The sequence below is a fragment of the Vicugna pacos genome, chromosome 16, assembly GCF_048564905.1.
Source record: "Vicugna pacos chromosome 16, VicPac4, whole genome shotgun sequence".
In the NCBI taxonomy this organism is placed as follows: domain Eukaryota; kingdom Metazoa; phylum Chordata; class Mammalia; order Artiodactyla; family Camelidae; genus Vicugna; species Vicugna pacos.
In genome coordinates, this window is record NC_133002.1 from 17,279,708 (window position 1) to 17,307,440 (window position 27,733).

The window sequence follows — 27,733 nt, forward strand, 5'->3', positions numbered from 1 at the left end:
CATGGTGGGTTTGTTTGTAGTTTTGGTTTTGACTCCACAGTTAAGTGAACTCACACGGTGTTTGTCTCTGACCTACTTCACTTAACATAACGTCCTCAGGGTCCGTCTGTGTTGTAGGAAATGGCAAGATTCTATTCTTTTTTGTTTACCGGGGGAAATATTTTATCTTCCCCTTTGAAAGAGGGCGTTGCTGGATATTGTGCGAGCCCGTGATTGGGTTAACAAATTGCAACAGACCCCAGCCGCTCATCTCCTTACAGAAGAGCAGATGTGCTTAGCAACCGCCTTGCTTGCATAGTTGAGGTTTTAGCAACGACCCAGGCCCCCGGCTATAAACGCTGGGCGTGCCTGCTGTTAGCTAGTCTTCTATCCCCAAAACAGCCTTGGGCTGGAATGGTAAACAACTTACAGAAAGCTGCAGACTCAGAGGTGAGAAGGCTGGGCAGCCAATGGCGGGTAAGACTCCCCGAGGGGGCAACCTAAGGCCGGCACAGCCGCCTGAGTCCAAGTCGTTAAGCAGCTGATTCCCGTACGTTCTGCCCAGAAAAGCTGAAAGGAACTGGATTCACCAAAAAGGGTCTTCTGACCTTGAGCCAACTGCCAACAATAAACAAAGCCTTTGTACTCATTGTGGTCCCACCCTGTCCTTCCCTAAATTCCTGCATTCCTCCTTGACGGTATTCAATAAATAAGAGAGATTTGGGAGGCTCGTGCATGGAGTTGGCTCCCGACTCCCTCTCTTGGCTTTTCCACAGAGTCTCGAGCAATTCATTCCGTCTCGGTGGGACGTCTGCCGGCCAGAACCCACAGCTGGTGACGAACCCACAGGTTACAGGAGTCTCGGTGGACAGCTTTTTCTTGGAGCACTTTGGAGCTGCCACCCCGCGGCCTCCCATCCCACGTGGGTCCCACTGGGAAGGCGCCGCTCCTCCACTTGGGCTCCCTCGCAAGTGACACACGGCTGTTGCTTGTGGTTGCAGGGCCTTCTGCTGGTCCTTGCCTGCAGGCGCCTGTGCCCAGAGGCGTCTGTCTGCGACTCTTTCTGTATTTGTCCCGTCTGGGGTGTGCTCAGCCTCCCTGGTTCTCAGCCACCTGGGGGGTTTCTGCCAGCACCTCCTTGCTTACTTTCCTCTCCCTTCACCTCCCGGCGGTTCCACGATGTACGTGGTGACGTGCTCGGGGTGCCCCACATTTCTCTGACGCTCTCTTCGTGTTTGTTCGCTCTTTTTTCTGTCTAGTCTTCAATTTGCATCCTCTCCAGAAGTCTGCATTCACGTTCAGTGCTCCTTCTGTCAGTTCACGTCTCCTGTCAGGCCCTTCCAGAGGATCTTACAAACTGCAACCTTCGCCCCCAAGACTTTCACTGACTTCCTTTTCACAAACTCTGTCTCTCTGTTGGGGTTTTCTGCTTGACACCTTCCTTTACTTCTTTCATCGCCGTTTCCTTTAGTTCTGTAAACATGTTTAAAATGCCCACTTTAAACGCTTCTGATAAATCTGCCATCTGGTCTCTCTCACAGGCCGTTTCTGCTGCCTAGCTTTTTCCTCGCGCATGGCTCACGCTCTCCTGTTTGCTTTATTCTTTGGCCGTCTCAGGTGGCCCATTGCAGCAGTGCTGGGTAGGGGTTTCCCTGCCCTGGGGCTTCTTACCAGCACTTCCTTGTTTATTGACGTGGTGACAGTGGGAGGATTTTAGTGGCGTCTCTGCACCAGTGCAGCCCCGGACGCTGTTCCTGGGGGGTGCAGGCGGGGTGCCCACATCACCTGGACAGGGGGTCCAGTCAGGCTCTTTCTCTTTCCCTGAGTGTATCTGGCTGTTAGACTTCCCTTCTTTCCTGCTGATTTCTCTGTAGTTTTCAGTAATGCCCTGGGTCGTAAATTGCTCTACAAATGAATCCAGTCGGGTTCTGGCTCCTTTCAAGGAATAGTGTTTGATCCGTACTTGATTATTTGCTCTGACCCCAGAAGGGCTCTTGGTACCTGTGTATTCCCTGACTCCCTCCTGGACACCGGCCGGCCTGCAGTCTGGCCTGCACCCCGAATCTCCTCTCTGCTGCCTCTGCCAGAACCTCCACTCTTCTTGACAGACCTCTAGTCTTGAATTTCCTCACTGTCTGTTGCAAATGAGGTCAGTCCCTTTGGGAAGAGAGTGGGAGCTCTCTGGGGGGCTCAGGAGCCAGGGCAGGGCGGCCGGGGTGCCGGGAACCTCAGCACACGGACTCAGGGCAGAGCCTCTGTTCCATGAAGGCCCCCCCCACACACCCAGGCTGAGCCTGCTCCTCCCAGGAGCTGTGTCCCCGGCGGGGAGGGGAGGGGGCTCCCAGGTCTTGCACAACCTTCCTGAGTGGAGTCGGACTTGGAACCAGGAGGAGGTTGAGGGGCAGGAGGTCAAATACCGCAGACTGTCACTTTTCTTACAAATTTTCATAAATGTTCTTGCCCAGGTATTTCTCCGTTTCTGTTCATCCTTTGGACAATTTCCAGAAAGTATCTTCTAGGGTTTTTTTCCACCACTTTTCACCAGTCTCACGGGGAGCAGGTCAGCGGAGCTTCTCTGGCCGGGTGCTGAGCTCCGAAGGCAGGCTCTGCCATTCACCTTCTTGTCACTGGCAAGTGCACACCCCTGCCTGCCATCGGGCCAGGCACAGGGGTCAGACTCAAGCAGCAGCTCGAGGACCTTGCTTTTCCCTCCACTCTCCTGTCCAGCTTCCCCTGACACGGCTGGCTTCCCTGTCCCAGGATGGAGCCCAGGGGATGTTTCAGTCAATCTTGGAGGAAAGTCCCACCTCTCTGCAGCGGCCAAGCTTCAGTCCAGTCTCGTAATTACAGAACCCAGTTTTCACGGGCAGTGCGGTCCCCCAAGCCCGCACCCCAGCTCCGGGCCTGGAAGGGGAGACTGTGGCCAATTCCAGCTCTGTGCCCTCATCTCCGGGTCCCCAGCTGCCACTTCTGATTCAGCCCTGGGGGTGTGGGGGTTCCTGTGGCTACTGTGACAACTCACCGTAGGCTTCAGTGGTGTAACACCACCAGATTATTCTCTACAGTTCTGGGGGGGCCAGACCTGCATCCCCAGGCAGCGCTGGCTCCTCCTGGGGCCGCCGGGAGCACCTCTCCTGCCTTGTCAGCCTCCAGAGCTGCGTTCCCTCCAGCCCCGGGCTCCCGGCCCTTCCTCCCTCTCCGAGCCGACAGCCTGATGTCACCTGCTGCTTCTGCATCACGTCTCCCTCTGCCTCCCTCACAGGACGCTTGAGATCACATCTTGGGCGTCCTGGTTAACTCAGGACCATCTCCCCATCTCAAAAGCCTCCACTTCCCGTTTGCCATCGCATTGAAAAGGATGAGATACCTAGGAGCAAGCCTGCCCAAGGGGGCACAGGACCAGCTCTCCCAAACCTGTAAGGTGCTGACTAAAGACACTGAGGACATAAACCAGTGGAAAGACGCGCTGTGCTCTTGTATTAGAAGACTCGGTGTTGTTACAGTGGCCATGCTGCCCAAGGCAGTTTGCAGACTCAGTGTGGTCCCCATCAAGTTATCAACGACATTCTTCACAGCGCTGGGACAAAAAACGTTACAATTTGTATGGAAGCACAAAAGACCCCAAATAGCCAAAACAATCTTGAAAAAGAAGAACAGGGCTGGGGGAATCACGCTCCCTGACTTCAGAGCATACTACAAAGCTACAGCCATCAAAACAGCATGGTGCTGACACAAAAACAGACACACAGATCAGTGAGACAGGATAGAGAGTCCAGAAATAAACCCATGCACTCATGGTCAATTAACCTACGACAAAGGAGGCAAGAATACACAATGGCGAAAAGACAGTCTCTTCAACAAGTGGTGCTGGGAACACTGGACAGCGACATGTAAAACAAAGAGATTAGGACATTCTCTAACACAATGTGCCAAATAAACTGGAAATGGATTAAAGACTTACATGCAAGGCCAGACAGTATAAAACTCCTAGAGGAAAACACAGGCAGAGCACTCTTGAACATAAATCACAGCAATATTTTTTTTCAAATCAGCTGCTACAGTCATGGAAATAAAATCAAAAATAAACAAGTGGGATCTTATTAAACTCAAAAGTTTTTGTACAGCTAAGGACACCATCAATAGAACAAAAAGACAACCTGAAGAACGGGAGAAAACATTTGTAAGTGATGCGACTGACAAGGTACTTTACAACAGCCAAGACACGGAAACACGCAGACGTCCGCCGATAGCTGACTGGGTGAAGAAGCTGTGGTGTGTTTACACAGTGGAATACTACTCAGCCATAGAAAAGAATAAAATACTGCCATTTGCAGCAACATGGATGGACCTGGAGATCATCATTCTAAGTGAAGTAAGTCAGAAAGGGAGAGAAAGACCATATGATGTACGTGCTTACACGTGGATTCTAAAAAACGGACACAAATAACCTTATCTACAAAACAGAAACAGACTCACAGACACACAGAACAAACTTACGGTTACCAGGGGGTAAAGGGGGTGGGAAGGGATATAGTGGGAATTTGAAACTTGCACGTCCGGGGGAGGGATGGAAACGTTGGCCGTCGTGACTGTGGTGGTGGTTTCACGGGCGCACACGTTTATCAAAATTCATCAAACTGTGCATCTGAAATATGTGTAGTTTGCTGTACAGGACTCATACCACAATTAAGGTGTTAAAAAAAAATAAAAAAGCCTCTACTTAATTCGGCTGCCAAGCCCCTCTGTCACCTAAGGGCATGCTTGCAGTTCCAGGGAGCAGGACTCAGTGTCTCTGGGCGTTAGTCAGTTGGCCACGGGGGTTTGGGGTCTCAGGACTGAGACGGTCTTATGTGGCCCGCACCCCACGGCCTGGCCTGGTCAGTGTCACCACTGACTTTTCCTCCTGGTGTGGGGGGCTTCTGAGGGGCCTCCATGGGGACCCAGCTGCGGCTGCTGGTGGGGCTTGGTGCTGTCCCAGCTGCTGGCCTTGATGCCCCTCATTCTAGGCCTCCGGTTCCACCCTCAGATGGGGTGCTCGGGCCCCGGGGGCCCTCCCAGCCAAGTCCCCTGGTGAGCTCCTGTCTGGCCTCTGGGAGTGGGGTGCATCAGCCCTCCTGCGAAGACTGGCTGCTCGCGCTCACCCCGACCCCAGCTCTCCTGACTCCCCGCAGCCCGGCTGCCGGTGGGGCCGCGGGCGCGGGGCCTATGGCACCGGCCTGGGCTCCGCTTGCCAGGGCTGAGCGCCAGCCCTGCCCCCCCCCCCAGCAGCTGTGGGCCCTTTGGAGAGACACTCTCCTTTCTACACAGAACAAGTGCTTTGAAAAGCAAAATAAGCCCCCGCTGGGCCCCAGGCCCCTGGGGACACACACTCAGCTTCATAACGGGGGGGGGGGGGGGGGCCCTCCCCCGCCTCGCCTCCAGGCACCTCAGATTGGGGGCAAGGTGGATGCCCCCGCGCCCCGCATGGCACCACTCTGAGGCTTTGAAACCTCACTGAGAAGGAGCCGGAAAGAAGCGCTTTGTAACATCCTGTCCTGGGGGTCTGAGGCAGGGGAAGGAAGCAGGAGCGGCTGGAGGAGAGGTGGGGAGGGGCTGGGGGGGGCGCCCCGCCAGGCCCTCAGGAAGGGGGCGTGGGGGATTCTAAGGCACCTGACGGCTTCTGCTATCTTCCTCGTTTTCCCCCTCAACTTTTTTTTTAACTAAACCTTTTATTTTGAGAGCACTGTAGATTCATATATATGTATATATATATCTTAGCAACTTTCTACATGGAAACATTTCAGACCTTTAGAAAAGCTGTGAGAATGGCAGACACCCACAGACCCCCCCACCTGCACTCCTCGCCTCACGTCTAATTGGGTCCATGGCTTTTACTCTATCATGCACAACACGGCAGTTACAGGCAGAGACCCATACAGAGCACGGCCGTGCTCTGTCTGCCAGGAAACGAGACGCATAGTTCTAAAAATATATATTAAATTTTACATATATGTTCTGTATATGTATAAAGTTTTATATTATATATACATTTTATTTTATTATTTATTTTAAAATATTATATATATTTAATTATAATATAGATAAACACATTTATATATATATATATATGTTCATTTTTATATTTATAAATTTCTTCCTGCCTCTGTCTAGGGAGAGGGTCTGGAAGCAAGGACACCCCCACAGTGACAGGCACACGTCACACTGGGACCCTGGTTTCTACGCACCATCCTCCATCCTGCAGGGAGGGCTGTTCCAGGGTGGGGGCAGAAGTCCTGGATGAGCTGAAACAGTCTGCCGGAAAGGCAGGAAGTGCTCAAGAACAGTGGGAGTGTATCAGGAGGACAAGGGCCTCTGGAAGGGGGTCCCACGGGCCAAATCTGGGATAGTGTGTGCCTCAAGAATAGTAACAGTGACGGTTCATAATCCGTTGACTAAAACATGAAAGCATGTTGTGACCATATGGATGTACATGGAGGAGGAAAAACTCCTTTTTCACCCAGTCTGACGTCACAATGATCGGCCCAGTTCCTGTCCGACACCCTGGGGCTCTTCCTCACGTTCTCCTTGCAGGTGCCTGGAGGAAACTGCAGTTCCAAACAGCGTTGCTGTGTTATTTACACCCTTTCCCAGGATACTTGCACACCTGTTCCACAATTGCCACACTGCTACCACCGCCTACAGCAAAACGAAGGGAAGGTCGAGATTTATTTGCAGGCCTTTTTCACCTTAGAATCGCATCCCACTGAAGGTGCCTGGTGTTTAAACCAGAAGAGGCATTTTCTGAGTGGGCTTTGATGGATGAATAGGAGTCTTCTGGGCAGAAAAAGGGGACGAGAATACCAGGCAGAGGACACACACGTGGAAAGGCTGGGGGACGAAATGGGTGACATGGACATGTGGGGTGTCCCCCCGCTGCGGCTGGAGCTCAGTGTTTGTTCAGAGGGAAGGGGAATAGCAAAGGGGTGTCTGGAGAGGTGGGGTGGGGGTGGCGCCTTGGAAGGGGTCTGGTTGTGGGGTCGATGTGGCAGGCAGTGGCGAGTCGTGAGAGGCCATCAGCGTCTAGAAAGCGTGGAGGACAGAGGCAAATTAGTGGGGGTGGCGGGGACCACGAGGCAGTGCCGGAGCTGGGGGAGGCTCTGCAGCCTTTCTGCTCTGGGACCTTGTTTCATCACCTGTAACGTGGGTGTGGGGGGAGGGCCCGCCACCAGGGCTGCCCGGGGACTCCCTGGGGTCCGGGGTGGGCCCGCGCCTCACGGCCCTGCTCTGGGACATCTCTGCTTCCTGTTTCCCCAGTCAGGGGAAGTAGCAGCCTCAGCTTCAAAAGCACAAACACGCTCGCAAAACAAAGGAAGACCGTCCTCGACCGCGGAGGAAGCAGGAAGCTGCCGGCCCTGTTCGGGGCCCGCGGCCGGCTGGGGACGGCGGCATGGAGTCGGTGGCCCTGTACAGCTTCCAGGCCACGGAGAGTGACGAGCTGGCCTTCAACAAGGGGGACACACTCAAGGTAAAGGGGGCGCTTAAAACCGGGCCCCAGACAGACCCCTAAACAGAGCCCAGCCTCTGGAGGAAGGCAGGCCCAGCCCCTCCGGTGATGGCTGTGTGGTTCAGGCCAGGCCACCTCTTCCCTCTGAGCCTCAGTTTCCCATCTGGGAAATGGGAGATAATGGAGGATCCTTCCTTTGGGGCCGCGGTGAGGATTCGGGGAGATGTTAGTGCCTGGCAGGAGGTGATTCAACACCCAGTTTCCCAGGAAAGAATTTGAAAAGAGAGTGGGAGAAAGAGAGAGCGCGGAATTACGTGCACAGTGATTTATCAGGGCCAAGACAGCCATGATGTCGGGTCACACTGGCTTCCAGGCAGCCCAGGCGGGCGGGCCCCTGGGCGCTCTCTGGAAATGCCCCGGCTACAAGTCTGCTTCTGGAAACAGAGCTCAGGAGCCCCGCTCAGGAGGGGCCATGCCATGAGTCGGGCGCTGGACCTGCCGCTGTCATGCTGAGGAAGTCCCTGCTCCTCCCTGGGCCTCCGCTCCCCTGTGGGAGCAGTGGGCAAGAGACCCGCCGTCCTTCTAGCTTCACGCACAGGAAGGGATGGGGCCTCCCATGTGCTGACACCGTGCGGGGCCAGTGCCGAGGTCAGCAGGGCACACCAATGTCCCTTCAAGCTGCTGAGGCCCCATTTCACAGGCGGCTAAACGGAGGTGCAGCGGGTGGTATGATTTGATTGGTTTGGGGTCAGATTTGAACCCCGTCCTTTGACTCTGGAACCTGTGTTCTGAACCCCGTGAGACTGAACAGGCTGGGCTGGGGCCAGGAGACTGGCAGTCCCCAGGAGGAATCATATCCTCTCAAGGGAATTCCCCCTTCTCTGTGCCGGGACGCCTGCCTGGCCCCCTGAGCTGCTGGCTGGGGGCCCCGAGGACATGCGGCCAGCTGGGGACGGGGCAGGCTTACTGCCAGCACTCTCCAGCCAGGGTATGAGGCACTGTAAATGGATGGTCCGCTTCAGAGGCCTCATTTTCCAACCTGAGAGCTGTCTGGGGTCTCTAGACCCAGACTTGGGGCTTGGGAGGGAGTGGAATGAGGGGGAAATTGGAACGGGGTGGGTGGTGGGCTCAGAGGGGTGGACTGAGGTGGGTGACGTGGATTTGTGGGGTCTCCCCCAAGGCAATTGTTGTAAAGACCGTGACACCCCTGCTGTCCTGCCCTGACTCCAGTGCTCGCCACCCACCCCTAGATGAGTCGAGCTTCCCACTAAACTTTGCTAAAGCATTGGCTAACTCCTGCCAAGCTGGCCTCTAACGGGGGCTCCTGAGCGCAGGGACATAAAACAATGCCTGGCAGGGAGCAGAATTCTGGCAGGAAAGGAGGGAAGGAGGGATGGTGGAGAGAGGAAGAAGGGATGGAGATGTCAGCTGACACGGGGCACCGGGTCTGTGGAGACCGAGGAGGGAAACTTTCAAGGAATGAGAAGCCATGGGAGGAGCTGCCTTCTTTCGTTCAACAAACACTTGCCAAGCCACTGAGCACCTGCTCCGTGCCAGGCATTGTCCTGAGTGCTGGGGACGCAGCAGGGACAAAGCCGGGCCCTGCCCTCCCAGAGCTGAACTTCCCGAGGCTGAATGATGTCGGGGTGACAAATGGACGGAAGAAATCAGTCAGTCAGGGAGCTGGAGTGCAGTGTTGTGGCGGGGGGTGGCAGGGGGACCGCTGCAGATGGGGGGGTCAAATGAGGCAACACCTGAACTGAGAGCCAAAGGATGAGCAGGAACCAGCCATGTGAAGAGCCGAGGGAAGGGGGGGAACAGCTGGTGCAAAGGCCCTGAGGCAGGACCACATTCTAGTGTTTGAAAGTTAAAAGAAAGTTCTGTTGCTGAAGAGCAGTGCAGGAGTCGGGGCCTGTGGAGGATCTGGATTTTATTCTCAGTGTGGGGTGTACTTGTTGAAGGGTTTTCAGCCAGGAAAGGACTTGGTAAAATTTACCTTTTGAAAAGATAACAGAGGGGACAGGAGCAGGAGCAGAGGCTGCAGTCTGGTAGGTAAGACGTGACGGCCTGGGTTGGACCCAGAGGTGATCACACTCAGTGAAGTAAGTCAGACAGAGAGAGACAAATGCCACAGGGTATCACTTCTGTGTGGGATCTAAAAAAAGGACACAAGTGAATTTATTTACAAAATAGAAACAGACTCAGGGACGTAGAAAACAAAGTTGTGGTTAACAAAGGGGAAAGGGGGGAGGGATAAATTGGGAATTTGTGATTAACAGATGCACACTAATCTACATAAAATAGATAAACAACAAGGTCCTACTGTCCAGCATGGGAACTATATTCAATATCTTGTAATAATTTATAATGGAAAAGAATCTGAAAAAGAATATATATACCTATATGTATTCTTTTATATATATATAAAACTGAATCACTTTGCTGTACACCAGAAGCTAACACAACATTGTAAATCAACTACACATCAATAAAAAAAGAAACAAATAAAGTGTCTAAACTAAGAAAGAATACATGACAAAATGACTGAATATGGATGTCCTTCATATGTAAAGAGCTCTTAGAAGTCAACAAGAAAACTGCAAACAGTGTGATAGAAAAATAGACAAAGGATACGAACAGGAAAATTGCCCAAAAAGCAATGCAAGCAAGTAAGTGCCCAAGTTCACCAAGAACAAGGCGACTGACTGTTTCCCACTGGCCAGCTCAGCAACATTTTATTTTAAAAAGCATCTCCAAGGTTGCTGAGAGTGTTGGGAGAACGTGCGCTTTTACACGTGTGTGGTGAACAGGCAGTGACACCACCATTCTGAAGGGCATTTAAAAACACATGAAAACCCTGAAAAATATCCATGCCCTGTGCACCAGAAATTCCACATCTGGGCTACTGGCACGATCAGAGATGCACCTGCGTTCTTCCACGAGGACGTAGGGGTGTGCAGAGTGCCCGTCGGGTCGAGGCACTGACGATGCAGCAGAGAAAACAGACACGTCACTGCTCACACTGTGATGTCCCGGGGGCCACTATGGGCCGCACGCCAGATAAGTAAGTAAGACAGTGTCAGATGGAGACAGCGTGTGGAGAAAAACGAAGCCGGGGGGCAGTGGAGACTGGGCGAGGGTTTGCAGCACAGAGTCAACCTAGCCTGCCTGCCCAGGGACAGCACATGAGACGACGGCCCCTAAACGTGTGGTTTGGGTGAAGATGCTCAGGAAGGAACGAGAAACGGCGAAAAGGCAGGAGGCCACGTATTTACACAGAGAACATGTGTCCACAGGTGTCAGCTTCAAGGAGGGAGACTGACAGTCAGGCACGGGGTTTGTGCCTAGAAAAATGACCAGAGAGAGAGACCTCGTCAGCCCGCCCCCGGATCTGGGCGACATGCTCGGCAGTCTGTCCCTCCTTACTCTTCGGCCTTGCCCGGAGGGAACAGAAACAAGCAGGCGCTCCATCCAGGGCCACACGTGGCGGCGGGGCCCGCGCCATCACGGTGGTACAGGCACCAGCTCAAGTTCTGCCTTGATTTAATTGTTTTAATTGAAGTATTGTCAGTTTACAATGTGTCAATTTCCTGCCTTGATTTAAGATTTTGATGAATTTTTTGTGTGTTAAATTTTAAATAGACAGTTTTTAGAACAGCTTTAGCGTTACAGAAAAATCAAGAAAATGGTACAGAGGCATGTGCCTCCCCCCACCCCCACCCCACCTGGTGGTAACATTTTATGTGATTAACCTGGTGTATTACTTACGTTAAAGGACCAATATTGATACATTATTATTAACTAGTGACCATATTCAGAGTTTTGGCATTAATTTTGATTTTCGGATGGAGTGCCTTAAAATATTTCTCTTAACTCCTAGTTTTTGGAGCTCCCTTAAATTCTGCACCCGAGGTGCCTCACTGGCCTCACACTGGCCCGGGGTCCACTTTCTATCACTGTGAAAATGTGACTGTGATATCTCCTGTGTCCCCTCTCCCGAGCCAAGGCCAGTGTGTGGGTTCGGTGACCGAGCTCCATGACCTCCATTCACGGGTCCAACGGGCGGCTCCTAATCATGCCCCGGCCAGGCCCCGTCCCAGCAGCGCCCGCAGACACACACATCCCAGCCTCTGGGAACCCGCAAGAAAGTATCCTCCAAATCTGAGCTCTGCTCTTAGACAAAATGTCGGTGCCACGTGGACCCGCTCTGGCCAAGTGGCCCCAGTGTCACTTCCTTGAAACAAAGAACCCCCACCCCGACAGGAGGTGTTTCTGGGTACACAGTACCTGCTGCTCCCCGCTGGAGAAGGGTTGTGGGTGGCGACTTCACCCTGGTCTCTTCACGGCCGGCCTGGCCCCCAGGACCCAGACCTGGGAGCCCGCGGCCTCCTGGGCAGTTCCACCAAGACGGCTGGCCTACCTCCGGCCTCCACAGCCCGCCCTGAGCGCCCCACCTGCGCCCCGCAGCTGTTCCCCGTGGCAGCTGATGGCTGCCGCCACCTGCGGGTGCGCAGGCCCAAAGCCTGGGGTCATCTCCGCAGCGCCCCCTCGCCTCACATCCAGACTGTCAGCGGTGTGGCCAGAACCCACCCTGTGTCTGATCTCTCCTCCACACCCCAGTCCAGGCCCCAGGGCTGCTCCCCCCCTCCGCTCACTGGGCCCTCGCAGCAGCCCCTCCCTGCCGCCTCCCTCTGCCCCAGCCCAGTCTCCACTCAGCAGCTCGACTCAGAGCCTGCCCTGCCCCTCCCCAAGCAGCCCTCCATGGCTCCTCTTGGTTCTAAGAATAAAATCTGGGGGGAGGGTACAGCTCAGGGGTAAAGCGTGTGCTTAGCATGCACAAGGTCCTGGGCTCAGTCCCCAGTCCTTCCACCAAAATAAATAAATTCATAAACAAATAACTCTCCCCAACAAATAAATATTGTTTAAAAAAGAAACAGAAGAAAATCCACACAGCTTCCCCTGGGACACAGGCCTCTGCGCTCCCGCAGGCCCCCATTCATCTCACAGCACCCACCCCCCTCACCTGCAGACTCACGGGACTCCTCTCTGTTCTGGGGCACAGCTTCCTCCCACCTCAGGGCTTTGCAATGGCTGTTCCCTCTGCCTTCGACACTGCTCCCCACATCTTCTCACGTCTGTTTCCTCCCTGTAACTCAGGTCTCTGCACACATGTCACCTCCTCAGATAGGCCTTTACTAACCACCCCTCTGCCCCCTGTGGAAAGCTCCCCCCAGCCAGATAGCCTCCATCTACATCATCCCGACGTGTTTTTAGCCCCCTTACCACGACATTGTTACCTTGTTTACTGTGTCCTTCCTCGTTTGCTGTCTGCATCTGCCCGCTAGAATGTGAACTCCTTGCTCCCTGCTACCTCACCGGGCTGAGCACAGCGCCTGGAACACAGCCGGTGCCCAGAGCCTGCAATGGCCAGGGGACAGGCCCTCAGGACAGCCCCAGGGAGGACGGCATTCAGGGCAAGGCTCAGGACAGGCCAAGGTGTGCGCCTCCCCGGGGAGGGGCGAGAATCCCTGGTCTCAGAGAGTCTGGGGGTTTTGAACAATGTTAACTGCAAAAATCCAGCTAATGTAACTGATCAGAACATTTCTGGGTCCTTCTTTGGAGTGGAGGTGACAGGAGAGAAAAAAAAGCAAAACAGACCAGGGATTGATTACTGTCACGCACCCACACAGGGCTCTGCAGGGTAGGCCATCCAGGTGCCCATTTTACAGGAGAGGAAACTGAGGCTGTGGTGAGAGGCAGAGGCCGACAAAGAGGTCTAGAGCCCCAGGGAACTGGCCCTGAATTGCAGGCCCTAATTTTCTCATTCAGTTGGGGGAGTTTTTTTGTTTTGTGTTGTTTTGTTTTCAGCAAAAGTTTTCCTGAGTCAGCCACCTGCTTCCGTCTGTCCCTGGGGCCGCTGACCTTGCCCAGACTGCAGGGGCAGGAAGGAAGGGGCTCCACGGGCCTGGCGGCCAGCGAGGAGCGCCTGCCTGCGCAGGCGGGGCCCGGCCGGGGCCCACGGGGGCAAAGCTCGGCCACTCTGAGCAAAGCCCAACTGTCTGAGCCGCTGCCTTTGCTCCCACGGTGCCCCTGCCTGGGCAGCTGTGCCATGTCCGAGTCTTCTCTCTCGACAAATATCCCCACTGGGGTTGAGCTGACGTGGGGACCTGCTCCAGGACTGACGGGCAGACGGCCCCTGGGCCCGGGCCAGAGACAAAGTGGGAGGAGGAGTGAGGTGAAGCTGGGGGGCCAGGGTCCCGGTGCGTGGCCCTGCTCCCCGCCCCCCGCTCTCTGGGCCTGTGTCCTCCTCTGTGAAGGGGCCTCGGAGGAGGGAGCCCGAGCTTCATGTTGCTCCCGCGGCTGCCTGGCCGCCCGGCCGCCCTCCCGTGACGGCTCCCACCCCCGCTCTGGCGGTTTCGGTTCCTCACGGCCCACCTGCGGGCTACGAGGAGCATGTGACCCGAGTGGCCAGGCCTCCGCCTCGTCCAAGTACACAGGCCTCTCTTATTTGCTCCCTGGTGCCTGAACCAGGTCAGCCCCTCTGAGCTCAGACGTGAGGGCTGTATAAGTGCAAGTGACCCCAGGCGACCACCTCTAGGCCGGGGACCTCAGCCCTGGGGTGGCAGAACCTGAGAGTCCGGCTCAAGCCCCCTCCCTCCAAAGCTCAACCCACCTGTCAGATCCTCCTGTGTTCCCCAGCTGTGCTCCCCAGGGAGGCTGTGACCCACCCCGGGCCAGGCTGGACGGTCCTGGGGCTGGGCAACCACAGCTGGCTCTGGGACCTTGCCCTCCTCTGTGGCATGTCCCTGGGGCAGGCGAGGTGAAGCCCACCAGCGGGTCCCAGCAGGTGGCAGCCATCCCTCCTCAGTGACCAGGTGGCCGTGTCTCTCCCGCCCACAGATCCTGAACATGGAAGACGACCAGAACTGGTACAAGGCCGAGCTGCGGGGTGCCGAGGGCTTCGTCCCCAAGAACTACATCCGTGTCAAGCCCCACCCGTGAGTGCCGCCCCTGCCCCGCGTCCTCAGGGCGGCTCCCTGTCCCTGCAGCCAGACTCCCCACTCAGCCGGGCTAGGCTGAGCTGAGCTGCCTGCGAGGCCTCACCCCAGCTCCCTCTGTCTGCATGGGGCCCCCAGGCTCTACCTCGAGCAGAACTGGGGGAAGAGACGTGAGGACTTGCTGGGAGTGGTGGCAGCACCAGGGCCGGCCCAAGACACAGCACTGAGGGCCTGGGGCCCCCAAGGGGGCCCAGGGGGGCCCGGAGAGGACAGGGGGGTCCTAGAGCTAGCTCCCCCCGTGAGGCCAGCTCAGCCCTGTGTGGGGGTGGGGATGCAGGACACAGACCCTGTGGCCCTGCCTATGGGGTGTCAGGGGAGCTGGACATTGCTGAGCAGAGCCTGGGACAGGGTGGAGCGGGAGGCATGTGTGGGGCCCAGGTGTCCTGGGCCTGGGGAGCCCCTAGTCAGCTTCCAACGCTGACGCCCCATTCTCAGCCCCAGGACAGAACTAAGTGGCTGAGAATTCGTGAAAAACCACCGGGATGTGCCTGCAGTGAGGGCCGAGGCAGCCCCGCTACTGCTGACTCAGTCGTTCACCAAACACTGGCCACGGCCCAGGGGGCCCAGCCTGGGTGATGCTGGAGACACACATGAGATGCTGGGGTCAGAGCAGGCTGTCCCGCAGGAGAGACAGGACATAAAGTATGACAAGGGAAGGCAGTCAGCACTGAGGCGACTAACCAGGGAGGGGTTCTCAGAAGAGGTGGCAACAAATGAGGTTTTGAAGGATGTGTAGGAATTAGCTAAGAGGAAAAAGAGAAAGGCTCCCCAGGGAGGGGGACAGGGATGGCAGTGAGGCAGAACCCCTGGTGTGGGACTGGCAGGAGGGCCTCAAACGCCAGGCGGAGGGCGTGGGAGCCACAGAGGTGTTTGAGCAGGGGAGGAAGTCAGCCAGATGAGGGGGCAGGTGACAGGGCCAGGCAGGCTGGAAGGGGCAGGCTGGGAGCCGTGATGTGTGAGGCTGTGGGTTGGAGAGGGAGGGAGGTACAGGGCCAGGGTGGGGCCCGGAGCTTACTTCCTCTTTATCGTCTTCCTGTGCAGGGCACCCAGGTTCCTTGCAGGGCTCCAGGCACCCCCGCCTCCCCACGGGCGCGACAGCCCCGGGGTCTCAGCCCCGCAGCACCCCTCTGGGCTGGGTGACATTGGGCAGGTGTCTGCCCTCTGGTCTTACGGTCTTTCTGTCGGTAAAGGAACAGCAGGAGGGGAGGGAACCCAGCCAGGGCCCCCAGCCAGGGCCAGGCCAGTGCAAGACACGGTGGGAACAGTCACCATGGCTGGCTGGTCAGGGAGAACCTCCAGGTGAAGGCTACGGCCGGCAAAGGCCAGGATGGGAGGACGCTGACAAGCCCCAGCAGAGGCTCCTGTCTGCTCAGGGAAGGAAAACGGACAGATTTGGAGGCCAGGCCTATCAGGGCAATGCCAGCTGTCAAGGTACTTTGGAACCACAGAGGGTTCCAGTATCTGATGGCCCTGCGGTCCCTGGGGCCAGCTCTGGACACTCGTGTCGGGGACAGACCACGGACAGGGGTCAGCCTGCCCAGCCGAGGCCCAGGTGCATTCTTGGCTAACCTCAGCCCCTGCCCCGGCCCCAGAACAGCAGTGGGGAAACTCCAGCTCAACGCCTGACTAAACCCGTCAGGCTCCAGGGCGTGTGGTCCGGGGAGGGCAGGGGTCCCAGAGGGCCTTGTGTCCACACCAGGCTGCTCCTTCCCTGAGCACTACTGTCACCCCCACCTGCCCAGGGAGCAGATGCAGGCCAGGTGCTCCCAGAGCAGGCCTCATGGGCAGGGACCACGGAGGCCCCTGACCCAGCTACATGGCCAGTGGGGGTCAAGGAGGGCTTCCTGGAGGAGGGCACTGAAGGGTAGAGCAGAAGTTCTCCAGGGGCAGCAGACAGGTGCGGGGGAGGCGGTCACAGCAGCAGCAGTGAACACCTGCAGGCGGCAGCCCCCTTGTTCTCCCAAGGGCCCCGTGAGCTGAGCGCTGCCGTCACTGCCTCATGGGCAAGGAGATAGCGGCACAGAGAGGTTGCGTGGCTTGTCTGGGGTCACACAGCTGGTGGGAGGCAGAGTGGGCTTTGCAGGCAGGGTTGTGGGCCCCTGCTGTGCTCACCAGGATGGGGTTGGGGCGCCGTCAGAGCAGCTGTGGGGCTGGGGGAGAGTCAGAGGCCAGAGACTTGCTGTGCAACCTTTCGGGGGATCCCTGTTTCCACAAGAGGAAAATGGGGGACTGTGTGAGGCAGCCACGGGAGGGGTGGGCTGGGTGCTGGGGGCAGCAGGAGATGCTGGCTTCCTCTGCATCCTGTCCTTTGAGCCACTGAGGACCTACTTGGTTGGGGCAGGGCTGGCCCCCTCAAGGCTGTGGCTGCGAAACCCTTTGAGGATGACAGCCACCCACACGCTGATGCCTCCTATGGGGTTTTTGTGGCTCTGTGGAGACACCCAGTCCTCAGAAATGCCCACTCGGGGCCCCACTGGAGTCCTGCTGCCGTAGCAGCGCCTGCACCTGTGTGCTGCCGGGGGCTTCCTGGGGGAGCTCCCCCAGGGCCCCGAGTCCCCAGCCCTCCCCGTCCCAGCTCAGCCTCCAGCCTCCAAAGTCCAGAGACCCAGGCCGAGCTCAGAGGGTTCCCCTGAGCCCCTCTCTCGGCAGTCACTTCCACCACCTCCTCCCTGGGAACCCGCCCTGAGGTGGACCCAGCCCTCCCCCCCCAGTTTAGGGGCAGCAGTGGACTAGAACCTCCCGGCGGCCAGGGTGTGGGCTCCCAGGAGCAGCGCCCGAGCACAGTGTCAGGACCAGGGCTTTACTTCAGGCTGGGACGCGGGCAGGGACGGAGCCCCGCAAGGACAGGGCAGCTGCTGGCGGCCACTGGCCAGTGCTCCCTCTGGCTGGACCCAGGGGTTTGCCCGCCCGCTCCCGCTCTCCCCGCCGAGATCGCTCCAGGGCCGGTTGCCCCGCGCAGGCCCAGGGCGTTAGTTGCCTGAAAAAAGCCCCTGGATGGAATCACCGGTTTTCGAGCTTGGCCAGGCGGGCGGGGAGCGAGTGGGGCTGGGCTTGGAGGGCTCTGCTGTCACATCCTGAGACAACCGGGAAAGTCCTGCTTCACGTCCGCCAGGGCCAAGCTCGGACCCAGGGGGCGCTGGCGGAACGAGGGATGGACTCATGCCGGGATGGAGGCTCTGGGCTGCCCGTGGGCACCGAGGTCCCGCTGCAAGACTCCAGCCACTCAGGGGCTCAGCTGCCCCATCTGAACAATAAAGCGTCCAAGCTGAAACCCGGGGGCCCGGGGGCCCGGGAGCCAGTCAGAGGCCACCCAGACCCGAAGAGCACGAAGGCAGGGCTCCGCCCCAGGCACTGCAGGGCTCGGGGGTTCACCAGGCACCACTGAACACCTGCTTCTGTTTGGTCAGAGGAAAAGGGACTCGAACCTGTGCGAGAACGTCTGAGCAGCCCCAGTCTGTGCGTCTGTGAAGCAGGAGCAGAGGGCGACCCTTCCTCACCCCATCAAAGCTGCTGGGGTTTTTTGGGGTTTTTTTTTTTTTTGATCTTTTAAAATACTTTCTCACTTTTAAGAATCTACCACGTGAAATGGAAACTCACCTGGGTTTGGCTGGGTTGGGGCTCACCGAGGCTGGATTTTCTGTTCTCATGAGGACATGTGTCTGCCCGGTGTGGTGGGAAAGGCTCGAGCTCAGGGGGCAGGACGCTGGGGGCGGACCCCAGCACTGCCCTTCGCGGTGTGGGAGCTGGGGCACGAGGCCTCCACCTCTCTGCTGATCACCTGTACAGTGGGCACAGCCGTGCCTCCAGTGTCTTGGGACTGCTGTGCTGAGCAGCCTGGCACTGGAGGCAGGGCTGGCCTGGTGGCCTGCGGCCCTCACCTGTCCCCTCTCTGCAGGTGGTACTCGGGCAGGATTTCCCGGCAGCTGGCGGAAGAGATTCTGATGAAGCGGAACCACGCGGGAGCCTTCCTGATCCGGGAGAGTGAGAGCTCCCCAGGGGAGTTCTCCATCTCTGTGAAGTGAGTTCTGACCCTGAGTGTGCCGAGGAGGGTGGGACAGGCCCGCGGAGTGTGGAGAGAATGACCTTCTGGGGGTCGGGGATGACATGGACCCTGGGGTGTGGCCCGCAGCAGTGAGGATGCTCCGAGGCCTTGGACACTGGGCTGAGGGTCCACAATTATTCTGTGAGTAGCTAGTCACCAGGGGGGCTGATGAGCTGGACTGGGGGAGGGAGAGCAGCCGGGCACCAGGGCAGGTGTCCGGGATGTGCTCTGGACAGGGGCCCACCATGTGCTGACACAGTAGGGAGGATGGGCCCTAGGGCCGGGTGCTTTGGTTCAGATTCTGGCTCTGCCATTTCCCGGCTGTGTGACTTTGGGTAGGTCACTTAACCTCTCTGCCTATTTCCTCACATGTAAAATGGGCTATTGCAAGGGGTAAGTGAGTCACTCTGTTTAGAGCAATGAGAACAGTGCTGGCACTGGAGCGGGGTGGCCATGGCGGGAGTGTCTGGCTTTGTGGCAGCAAAGAACCCAATCCCGGAGGCCACACTGGGGGCAGTGGTGGACCCTGGCTGGAAGGAAGGGGCAGGGACAGGAGTGGGGGCTGCAGGGGCCAGGCCCCTGGCTGGTCTCTGTTCTTCCTGCTCCCAGAACAGCAGGATCTAGGTGCCTTAATTCAAGGAATATTCACTGAGCTACAAGCCACTTCCTAGGCTGTCCCAGGGACTTGGGAAATGGCAGTGGAAGACCAAAGTTTCTGCCCTTCTGGGTTTGCGTCTTAGCTAGGGGGGCAGGTGACTGAGGAGACAAGTGAACACAGCAGGAGCCAGGGTCAGGGACGGCCTCTGAGGAGGGGGCGTTTGGGCAAGCTCTGACCTGGAGGTGGAGGCAGCCAGGGTCAACGGGAGTGCGGACGAGGAGGAAACTTCCAGGCAGAGGGAATGCATATGCCAAGGCCCTGGGGTGGAAATGCGCCGGGGTGCTTCTGAGCCCCCTGGATCACCACTTCGTCCACAGTGCAGCCTCCACGTCCCAGGAGGTCCCCTGTGGAAGCAGGAAGTGGCAGGTTTCCCTGTGCCAGCCTCCAGGCTCTGGCCATCTCCTGGGAATGGCGCCTGCCAGGCAGGCTGGTCTGGCTCCTGGTACAAGCCCAAGGTCACCCAGCAAAGTAGGGCACAGAGGGCTCCCTGAGACGACCCTTGCAGCCTGAGCTGAACCCCCACCCCTCCTTTCCTTCCCCTGTGAGCGGATCCCATGGGCTGAAGTTCAGCCTGTGTGCCTCGGTGCCCTGCCCTGCCCTCTCCTGGAGCCTCCCTGTGAGTGCAGCCCCGCTGCCCATGGGCACAAGGTTGTCCCAGACCTGCCCAACCTTGGGGTGTGAGTGTGTGCATGTGAGTGTGCGTGTGCATGTGCGTGTGCGAGCCACATAGCAGGTCGGGGAGCAGTCAGTCCTTGGAGTGTGGTGGTGCAGGGGTCTCCACGACAATTGAGTGAGGGAAGTTCGCAGACACACCCCGCGGGGTGAAGGAGGTGGCATCTGGGCTAGGTCCTGAAGCATGAATGGGAGTTTGGCACACAAACAGGGGAGAGGGGATGCGGGGCACAGGGAACAGCCCACGCAAAGCCGTGCAGGTGGGACAGTGAGGGGTGGGCTTGGACGGCACCTGCTTTGACCAGGAGGGGAGACGGGCAGTTCTAGGGAGCCGTTCTGGAGCTGGGAGCCAGCCCCAGTGCTGTCGTGGGATGGGGGTCTCAGAGCCACCCTTGAAATCCCAGCACCACCAATCTGGCCAAGGCCCCTCCCCTAGGTCAGAACCCCCAGAGGCTTCCTGGGCCCATGGGCCGCAGTGTCTGCACAGCACCGGCAGGTGGCACCCTCCAGCCTGGGTTCCGTCCCCCTGGGCCTGGGCTCCTGGGTCCTGCCCCCTCCTCCTAATTCTGCGTCCATTGTCCCTCCTGGGGCCTTTCAGGGCCCTTGGTAGACCACCAGGCAGGGATCAGAGCAGGAAACTGAGACTTGGGGCATTTGTGGCTCAGAGAGCCGGCTTCTGAGCAAGAATCTCAGCCCTGCTCCTGCTAGCTGCGCAAGCCTTACCTGGGAAACGAGCACCAGTGTGGAGTGCTTGGGGTGAGCTGGTACACAGCCAGGGCTACAGAAGTGCCAGCCACCGCAGTAACCGTTACGTGCCTCCTGGCCCCCCGCCACGGCCCAGGGCCCTAGAGGAGGGGCAGGGGCACGTGGGGCGGGGGGCCCGGCTCGCGTCCTGGTCCTCGTCTGCAGCGTGGAGACGGGAGCCCCGGAAGTCCATGGGCACCTAGAAAGGTGACGGCTTTGCAGACCCGTGTGAGAGCGGCTCCACCCGGGCGGGCTGGGCTCCTGGGGACTCTGACCCACACGCGTGACACCTCCTGCACGCTCACACCAAGCCCCATAAAGCTGCCTGAGGCGGGGTTTACGGGCTGTGTCCTTCCTCACGGGGTGATGGTGGCCCCGGCCAGCTGCCCTTTACCAGCTTCCAGAGGGCTGTGTCCCCCTGCCTCCGGGAACACCCTGGCCTCCGCGGGGCGCACCGCAGGGCTGTAACGTGTGTCCCGCACCCCCATCCCGGCTGCCGTGGGCCCCTTTGCCAGAAGTGACAGTTTGTTCCCAAGTGAGCTGCTTGGCTTCCTTTCACACCGAAGGCGTCCTGGAGTCCATGATGCGCGCTGGCTCTGCCCCTTGGCCACCAAGCCCCGCTGTGCACCGGGTCCTGTGCCTGGTGCTTGGGACTGAACCACGAACAAACCAGATGAAGTTCAGGTCCTTTAGGCACTCACGTTCTACTGGGGTGATGGACAATTCTATATACAAACGATCAGAAAATTATATAAGATCTTGGAAGATGATAAAAGCTCTTGGGAAGATGAAGCAGGGAAGAACTGGGGGGACACAATTTTACACATGCAAAGACAGGAAGTGACCCGGGAAGCCCAGCGTGCAGGTAAGGAAACGGAAGCTCAGAGACCTGCAGTAACTTGCCGAAGGCCACACAGCCAGAAACAGCCAAGCTAGTGCCCACCGACCTCTGTGACCTGAAAGACCGGGTTTATCCTTCCACTCTCCTTCCCTGAGGCCCCAGACCCAGCGGGAGTCTGTCTCCACAGCCGTCCCAAGGTCAGTTTGATTCTATCTCACGTCTGCTGCAGCACCAGTAATCCACCCCCTCCCTTTTCACAGATAGGAAAACTGAGTCTAGAGACGGGCTGGGTAATGCAGATCACCTAGCAGCAGTCAGCACCCAGGCCTCCACCCAGCGGGTCCACGGGCCCCGAGCAGGGCAGTCCTGGGGCTCCTGACCTTACTCCAGCCTGGTTTATCCTCCCTGGGCAGCCACTGTCACCTCTGCTACCGCCACCAGACCAGAATAACCTGCTAGGTGGGACGAGTGGCCGCAGCATCGGGCCTGGCTTCATCCTTGGGCTTTCCTGACAGCCCCCAGCCCCCTGGGTAGATGGGCGTGGGGGTCATAGCAGAGACCAGCACACCCACGTCCAGGCCCGCCCACAGAGCAGGGAGAGACAGGCTCACACTCCTGGCACAGGGGAGACAGACGCCACACGCTCAGGCCAGGACGCACGCACGCACGCCCCAGGCTCTGTCCACGGTCTTGTGCCAGCTCCAGGGGCCCCCCGGCCACGTACGGGCCAGCCCCCCAGGCTGCCCTCCCCTCCCCCAGCTCAGGCGGGCCTGCCCAGCAGGGCTGTCTGCACTGGGGCCGTCCCTCCCAGTCCAGGGGTCATCGGGACTCGGGCTTGAGTCCCCACGTGCCATACACCTCCCCTGGGCCCGGGGAGGTGGGGGACAGGCTGGCTGGGGGAGAGAGACAGAGACAGAGAGTGCCCGGGGCTGGGTCCTCACCTGTCACGGGGAGGTGCGGTCACTGTCAGGCCGGGGCTGGCGCAGCAGGACAGGCCCCACCGCAGGCCCGGCCACCCCTGCTGTGGGCAGGCTCCCCCTGCAACGCGCGCCGCACACAGGCTGGGCTGGGGCCCGCCAGCTTTGCGGGTCTGAGAACCCGCAGTCTTGGGCTGCCAGGTCCTAGAACTCCTGGGCCCCTTGCCCCTTTCCCAGGTCCCGTCTTCTGTTCTCGGCCCCCCGACTTCCGGCGATCAGGGGAAGCTTCCTTCTGGGTAACCTTCCCGGCGACTGAAGATAACCCTAGGACACCTAAGTGTGCGAGCTGTGCTCACTTGCGGGTGAGATCTTTGCAAACCCACCACACCCTCATCTGCGCCCTTGCCTGGAGGAGAGGGGTTGCCCGCACCCCGAACCCCTCCTTGGGGCCGGCACCTCAGGCTCTGCTGCGGTGGCCCGGCGTGGAGGCGGGGTCCCTGTTCCTGGGCCCCTCACCTGCCCAGCCGCTGGTCAGAGAGACACCCCTCCCCGGGCACCACAGCCACAGCCCAGAGGCCAGGACAGGGCACTTGGAGTCTTGGGCCCAGGCGGGGCACCGTCTGCCCGCCCGCCCTGCTTCTATCCAGAAACGGGGACATGTGTGTCCCAGTCACAGCACAGCCGCTCAGTCACCTGGGAACAATGCCTGCTGGTCGCACATGAGTGGCTTTGTCTCTGCAGGGATGATCGCTCCTCCCGGTCACAGAGCCTCAGGCGTGTTCCCGCCACAGTTCTGTCGGGGGAAGGGGTTATCCTGAAAGTGGACCCCCCCCTGGAGAGGCTGGGACCACAGCTCAGAGCCAGCAGGGGACGGTCCAGGGACAAAGCACCCCATGAACCCTTATGCCTTGGACTGCGACGCTCTATTCCCTGAGTCCAGCCTCTCCCAACTGGGCTAGACCCTTGGGCCTGCTCCTGCCTCCCTGCCTTTGGGTGTCTGGTCCACAAGCCACTGTGAGCAGTGGGTTATAAGCAGACTGTGCGAGGGGCTGAGGAACCTAAGGGGTCACCTGATTCGGACAGAGGCCGTCTGAGGCAGCTCGCAGAGGCTGGGCTGTTTTACCTGGGCTTTGAACCATGAGTAGGAGTTTGCCTTGAGAAGAACTGGAGGACAGTGTATGCAGAGGCCTGGAGGCATGTTTGAAAGTGGAGAGAGGGCTTCTGTGTGGTTCAGACCCTTGACTGGGACCGGGTGGGGAGGACACACACACAGAATAGAAGGTATTCACCTGAAGCAAATCTCTGCCTTAAATCTTTCACCTTAGCCTTTAACAAGGCAGTCCGCCAGCCCCGGGGGCTGACGGGGGAGGCAGTGAGCCGCAGGCGGGGGTGGGCAGCTGGGCGTGGGTGGTGGACCCTGTGCTCCTGCTCAGTCCCTGGAAGCACTCGGACAGTCAGCCTCAGGGCACTGGGGCTGTGGACACACCTCGGTTTGCAGACCCACTGCATCCAAAGTTGTTTAATAGGATTTCACTTAGAACCAGGAGGTGTTTCCTCCTTTGTACCGTCGTCTCCAGACCCCTGCTTGGTTCTGTTGGTGACAAAGTGAGAACGTGGTCTGTGGCTGGGGGCAGCGGGGAGCACTTCCCTCCCAGTGGCAGCCCTGTGCCCCCAGTACAAATGCCTGGCTGTATCCACCTGCCACTCGGGCCTTGGCTTCCCCCTACCCCTGCACCAGGTCCTGATTTGCTCCTCGCGGGCTGTGCACCAGACCTGGCCTCCCTGCGGCTGGGAGGTGAGTGCCATGGTTTGTGCTGCCCGTGGTCCCCGCCACACCAGCACCACCTCTGGCCTGAATCCATGGCCTGTCCTGGCATGGAACCCACCATGTGTAGGAAGGTGCCAGGCAGGTCCCTCTGCCCAGCAGAGCAGGCTCAGCCCTGCTGGCCAGCCTGGGAGGTGCAGGCCCTCTTTTCAGCTGGGCCAGAAGGGACTTGGTAGTGAGTTGGAAGGCTGAGCAGAGGCTGGCAGATGAGAAAGGGGCCCACTGATTACATCAGAGAGTAGTTGAAGCAAATGCGGCTGGACGTGTCACCAGAGCCAGAACTCAGGACAGAAGGTTTAAGACTTTATCCTGAGGGCAATGGGGAGCCATAGAAGGTTCTTGAGCTGGGGTGGGGGTGGGTGGATGTGAAGGTCATGAAGCATCCAACACACCTGAGCTCCTATCACATCAGCAGGTTTTGGTCTGAATCAGGATGGTCTTAGGGCTCAGTCCTCAAGGGACTATAAGGCTGGGAGGGAGCAGGGGAGGGGGAAAAGTGTCCAGTCTGAGGGGAGGTTGAAGAGAGGAGAGGCTGTCTGACCACCTCTCTCAGAGGAACCCATTGAAAGTTGCCAGTAAATGAGCACTTACCCAGAATGGAGAGGTTCTTGTGAGGAAATCGAGGTTCAGAGAGGTTATGCGATTTGCCTAAGGTCACACAGCAAGAAAGTACATGTGCAACAGCCTTCCCTCCACACTGCACTGCTTGGGACTCTTCGAGTCTTTACCGGAGGCTGGTCCGTGGGGCCTGGGACCCTCTCTCCCACCTTACCTCTCCTGGCCCCAGCCCTACTGAAGAGAACAAGGCCTGGTTCTGGGTGGCGGTGGGCCAGAGCGGGGGGCGATGCCCAGCTGAGTGGCCGTGGGGCCTCTCCCCCTCCCCTAGCTACGGGGACCAGGTACAGCACTTCAAGGTGCTGCGTGAGGCCTCGGGGAAGTACTTCCTGTGGGAGGAGAAGTTCAACTCCCTGAACGAGCTGGTCGCCTTCTACCGGACCACCACCATCGCCAAGAAGCGGCAGGTCCTCCTGCGGGACGAGGAGCCCCTGGTCAAGGTGGGTGGGCCGGGGGGGCGGGCCGAGGGAGCGTCTGCAGGGGGCTGGCCTCCCCGCCCCCGTCCCGGTCAGCCCCATGCCACAGAGGAGGGTCCAGCTCAGGTTCTGAAGTTCTCTCCTGGCACTGCGGTGAGGCCGGCACAGGTGGGGAAGGAAGGCAGCAGAGGAAGGGGAAGAGCAGCTGGAACTCCACGGGCAAACGAGCCCCTGGGGCCATGCGGGGCACACATTAGGTGCTCAATGCATGTTTGTTGAGTGAGTGAAGGCACTGACACCTGCTGGGCCCACTGGGAGCCAAGCTCTGAGCTGGGCTCTGTATGTGGGAGCCGCGTGGTCCCCACTGAACAGGTAGGAAACTGAGGCTCGGGGAAGAATGTGACTCATCCAAGGCCACATAGTGGGCAGGGTCAGTGCTGGCTTCTGGTCCCGAGGAGCTGGCCTGGGGTGGCGGTGCGGCGGTGTGAGCGTTGGCGGGCGAGGTCCCAGCCCGGCTCCTGGGTGGTGGGTGGGACTGGGGGTCTGGCCGCCCCTCATCCTCACAATAACAGCAATTTGCCGGCAGCTTTCATCAAGGGGCCCCGGGGACCAGCACTCACTCTCATTAGGGTGACAACAGCAGCCAACAGGGTTATTAGCTCCAACGTGCTGTTTTGTTTGGGAGGGGATGTCAGCAAGGCCTGGGGCTGGAGGTCGGGACCCTGGACCGCCCAGTGAACTCAGGTCCTGCAGAGGGTGGGGAGCACGGCATGGCCAAGGCCTGGGGAGGGGCTGTCGGGCTGCCGATCCAGTCCTGCCCTCCTCCTAGACCCCGCCACCGCACACGTATGCCCACAGGGCCAGTTCCTCCCCTTCCTGGGCCTGTCTCCCGTTTGCCCAGCAGGATGAGCCCTGGGATCTGATATGCCAGGAGAGTCAAACAGGCCTCAGGAGACCCCTCCTCAGGGCGCTCTCCATCCTACCAGCATGCTTGGCCCGCTCAGCCTTACCCTGAGGGGCGGCTCAGCTTTGAGCTGGGTCTCAGGGACCCTTCCCTGCTGGGCCTGCCCCCTAGACTTCCATTCCCTCCCCATTGCTGCCTGGGCCAGCTCCGCCCTTGAAGAGTGATAGAGGGCCAGGTTGGAGCTGGGGGGCCGCCTGAGGGCTCCCCCACACCCACTGGCCCTCTCTGGCCTGGCCCTGGAGTCACCTGTCCCGTGGGGTGACTCCAGGGCTGGCTCCGTCCCCAGGGACCCAGGCTGCCTCCTCCTTCCTGGGCAGAGAACAGCTAATTGCAGCCTGTTTATGATCCTATCGCCTGTCTGGGATAAGATTCCGCAGGCTCTGAGCTGAGAGCCTGGTGGGGCGGGCAGGGCCAGGGCGCCAGGCTGACATGCCTGCAGAGAGCTCTCGTCCAGCTGCTGTCTACAGCTGGGGAAACCAAGTCCCACAGAGGGCAGGGATTTTTCCCAAGGTGCCCTGGGGCACAGATGGGCCTGGACCCAGGCCTGGGAGCAGCACGAAGCCTGGCCAAGGGCGACAGCAGTAACTGCTAGTAGCTACACATCACTTCACAGTGTGTAAGCCCCTCCTGTGTTCCAGGACGTAGAGTCAAAAGTTATCCCGGCTGCCAGAGAGTCAGGAAACAGACCTCAAGCTGGGCAGGGACCTGCCCAAAGTCCTACGCTGCGGCCCAGGACTCACGTCCCCCTGGCCACCGGCCCTGTGGTCCCAGCTAGACCGCCAGGACAGTGGCAGTGTCCTGTGTGGAGCAGGGTCTGTGCTGCAGACACGCAGGGGGATGGTGGGAGTCCCCCTGGGCAGGTGGCTGCCATCAGGACCTGGATGCAGAGGCAGATTCAACCCCACTTCTGCCTGAAAGACCCTCCCCACTCTCAGGAAATTACTCCTCTTGGGGCCTCTTTGGGGACAGCTGGTGGGGCTCCTGAACGGCCCCATTAACCACTTCCTCCCCTCGCAGCCACCCCGGGCCTGCTTTGCCCAGGCCCAGTTTGACTTCTTGGCCCAGGACCCTTCCCAGCTCAGCTTCCGCCGTGGGGACATCATCGAGGTCCTGGAGCGCCTCGACCCCTGCTGGTGGCGCGGCCGACTCTGCGGGCGCGCAGGCTTCTTCCCGCGGAGCTACGTCCAGCCGGTGCACCTGTGACCAGGGCAGCCCGGGGCGGAGCCGGCAGACCGTTCGTCCAGCAGCCACTAAGGTCCAGAGAGAGGACTCAGGCACCCCCGACCCAGGGCCTTGGCCTGGAACATGGGCCTCCCGACTGCCTGACGGGCCTCCTGTGCCTCACGCCAACTGAGACAGGCCCAGCGCCCCAGAACCCAAGGGCCGAGGGGAGCTCCTGGGCCTCCCGTCGGCCTCTTCCCATTGGCTGCCAGCCATGTGATGTCACAGCGTGCCGGCAGGACCCGCCCACTCCAGCCATCAAGCCCCCATCCCCTGGGAGGGCTGGTTCCACCCACTG

General features: G+C 59.0%; 1 protein-coding gene across 1 annotated transcript; it reads left to right on the forward strand.

Moving 5' to 3' along the window:
• Positions 1–7,319: 7,319 nt before the first annotated feature.
• On the forward strand, positions 7,320–27,557 carry GRAP (GRB2 related adaptor protein). Its single transcript, XM_006213830.4, has 5 exons — positions 7,320–7,483; positions 14,363–14,460; positions 18,416–18,538; positions 25,106–25,274; positions 27,232–27,557. The coding sequence occupies exons 1-5, from the start codon at positions 7,406–7,408 to the stop codon at positions 27,415–27,417; spliced, it is 654 nt and encodes a 217-aa protein (XP_006213892.1). The 5' UTR covers positions 7,320–7,405; the 3' UTR covers positions 27,418–27,557.
• The last annotated feature ends 176 nt before the right edge of the window (positions 27,558–27,733 follow it).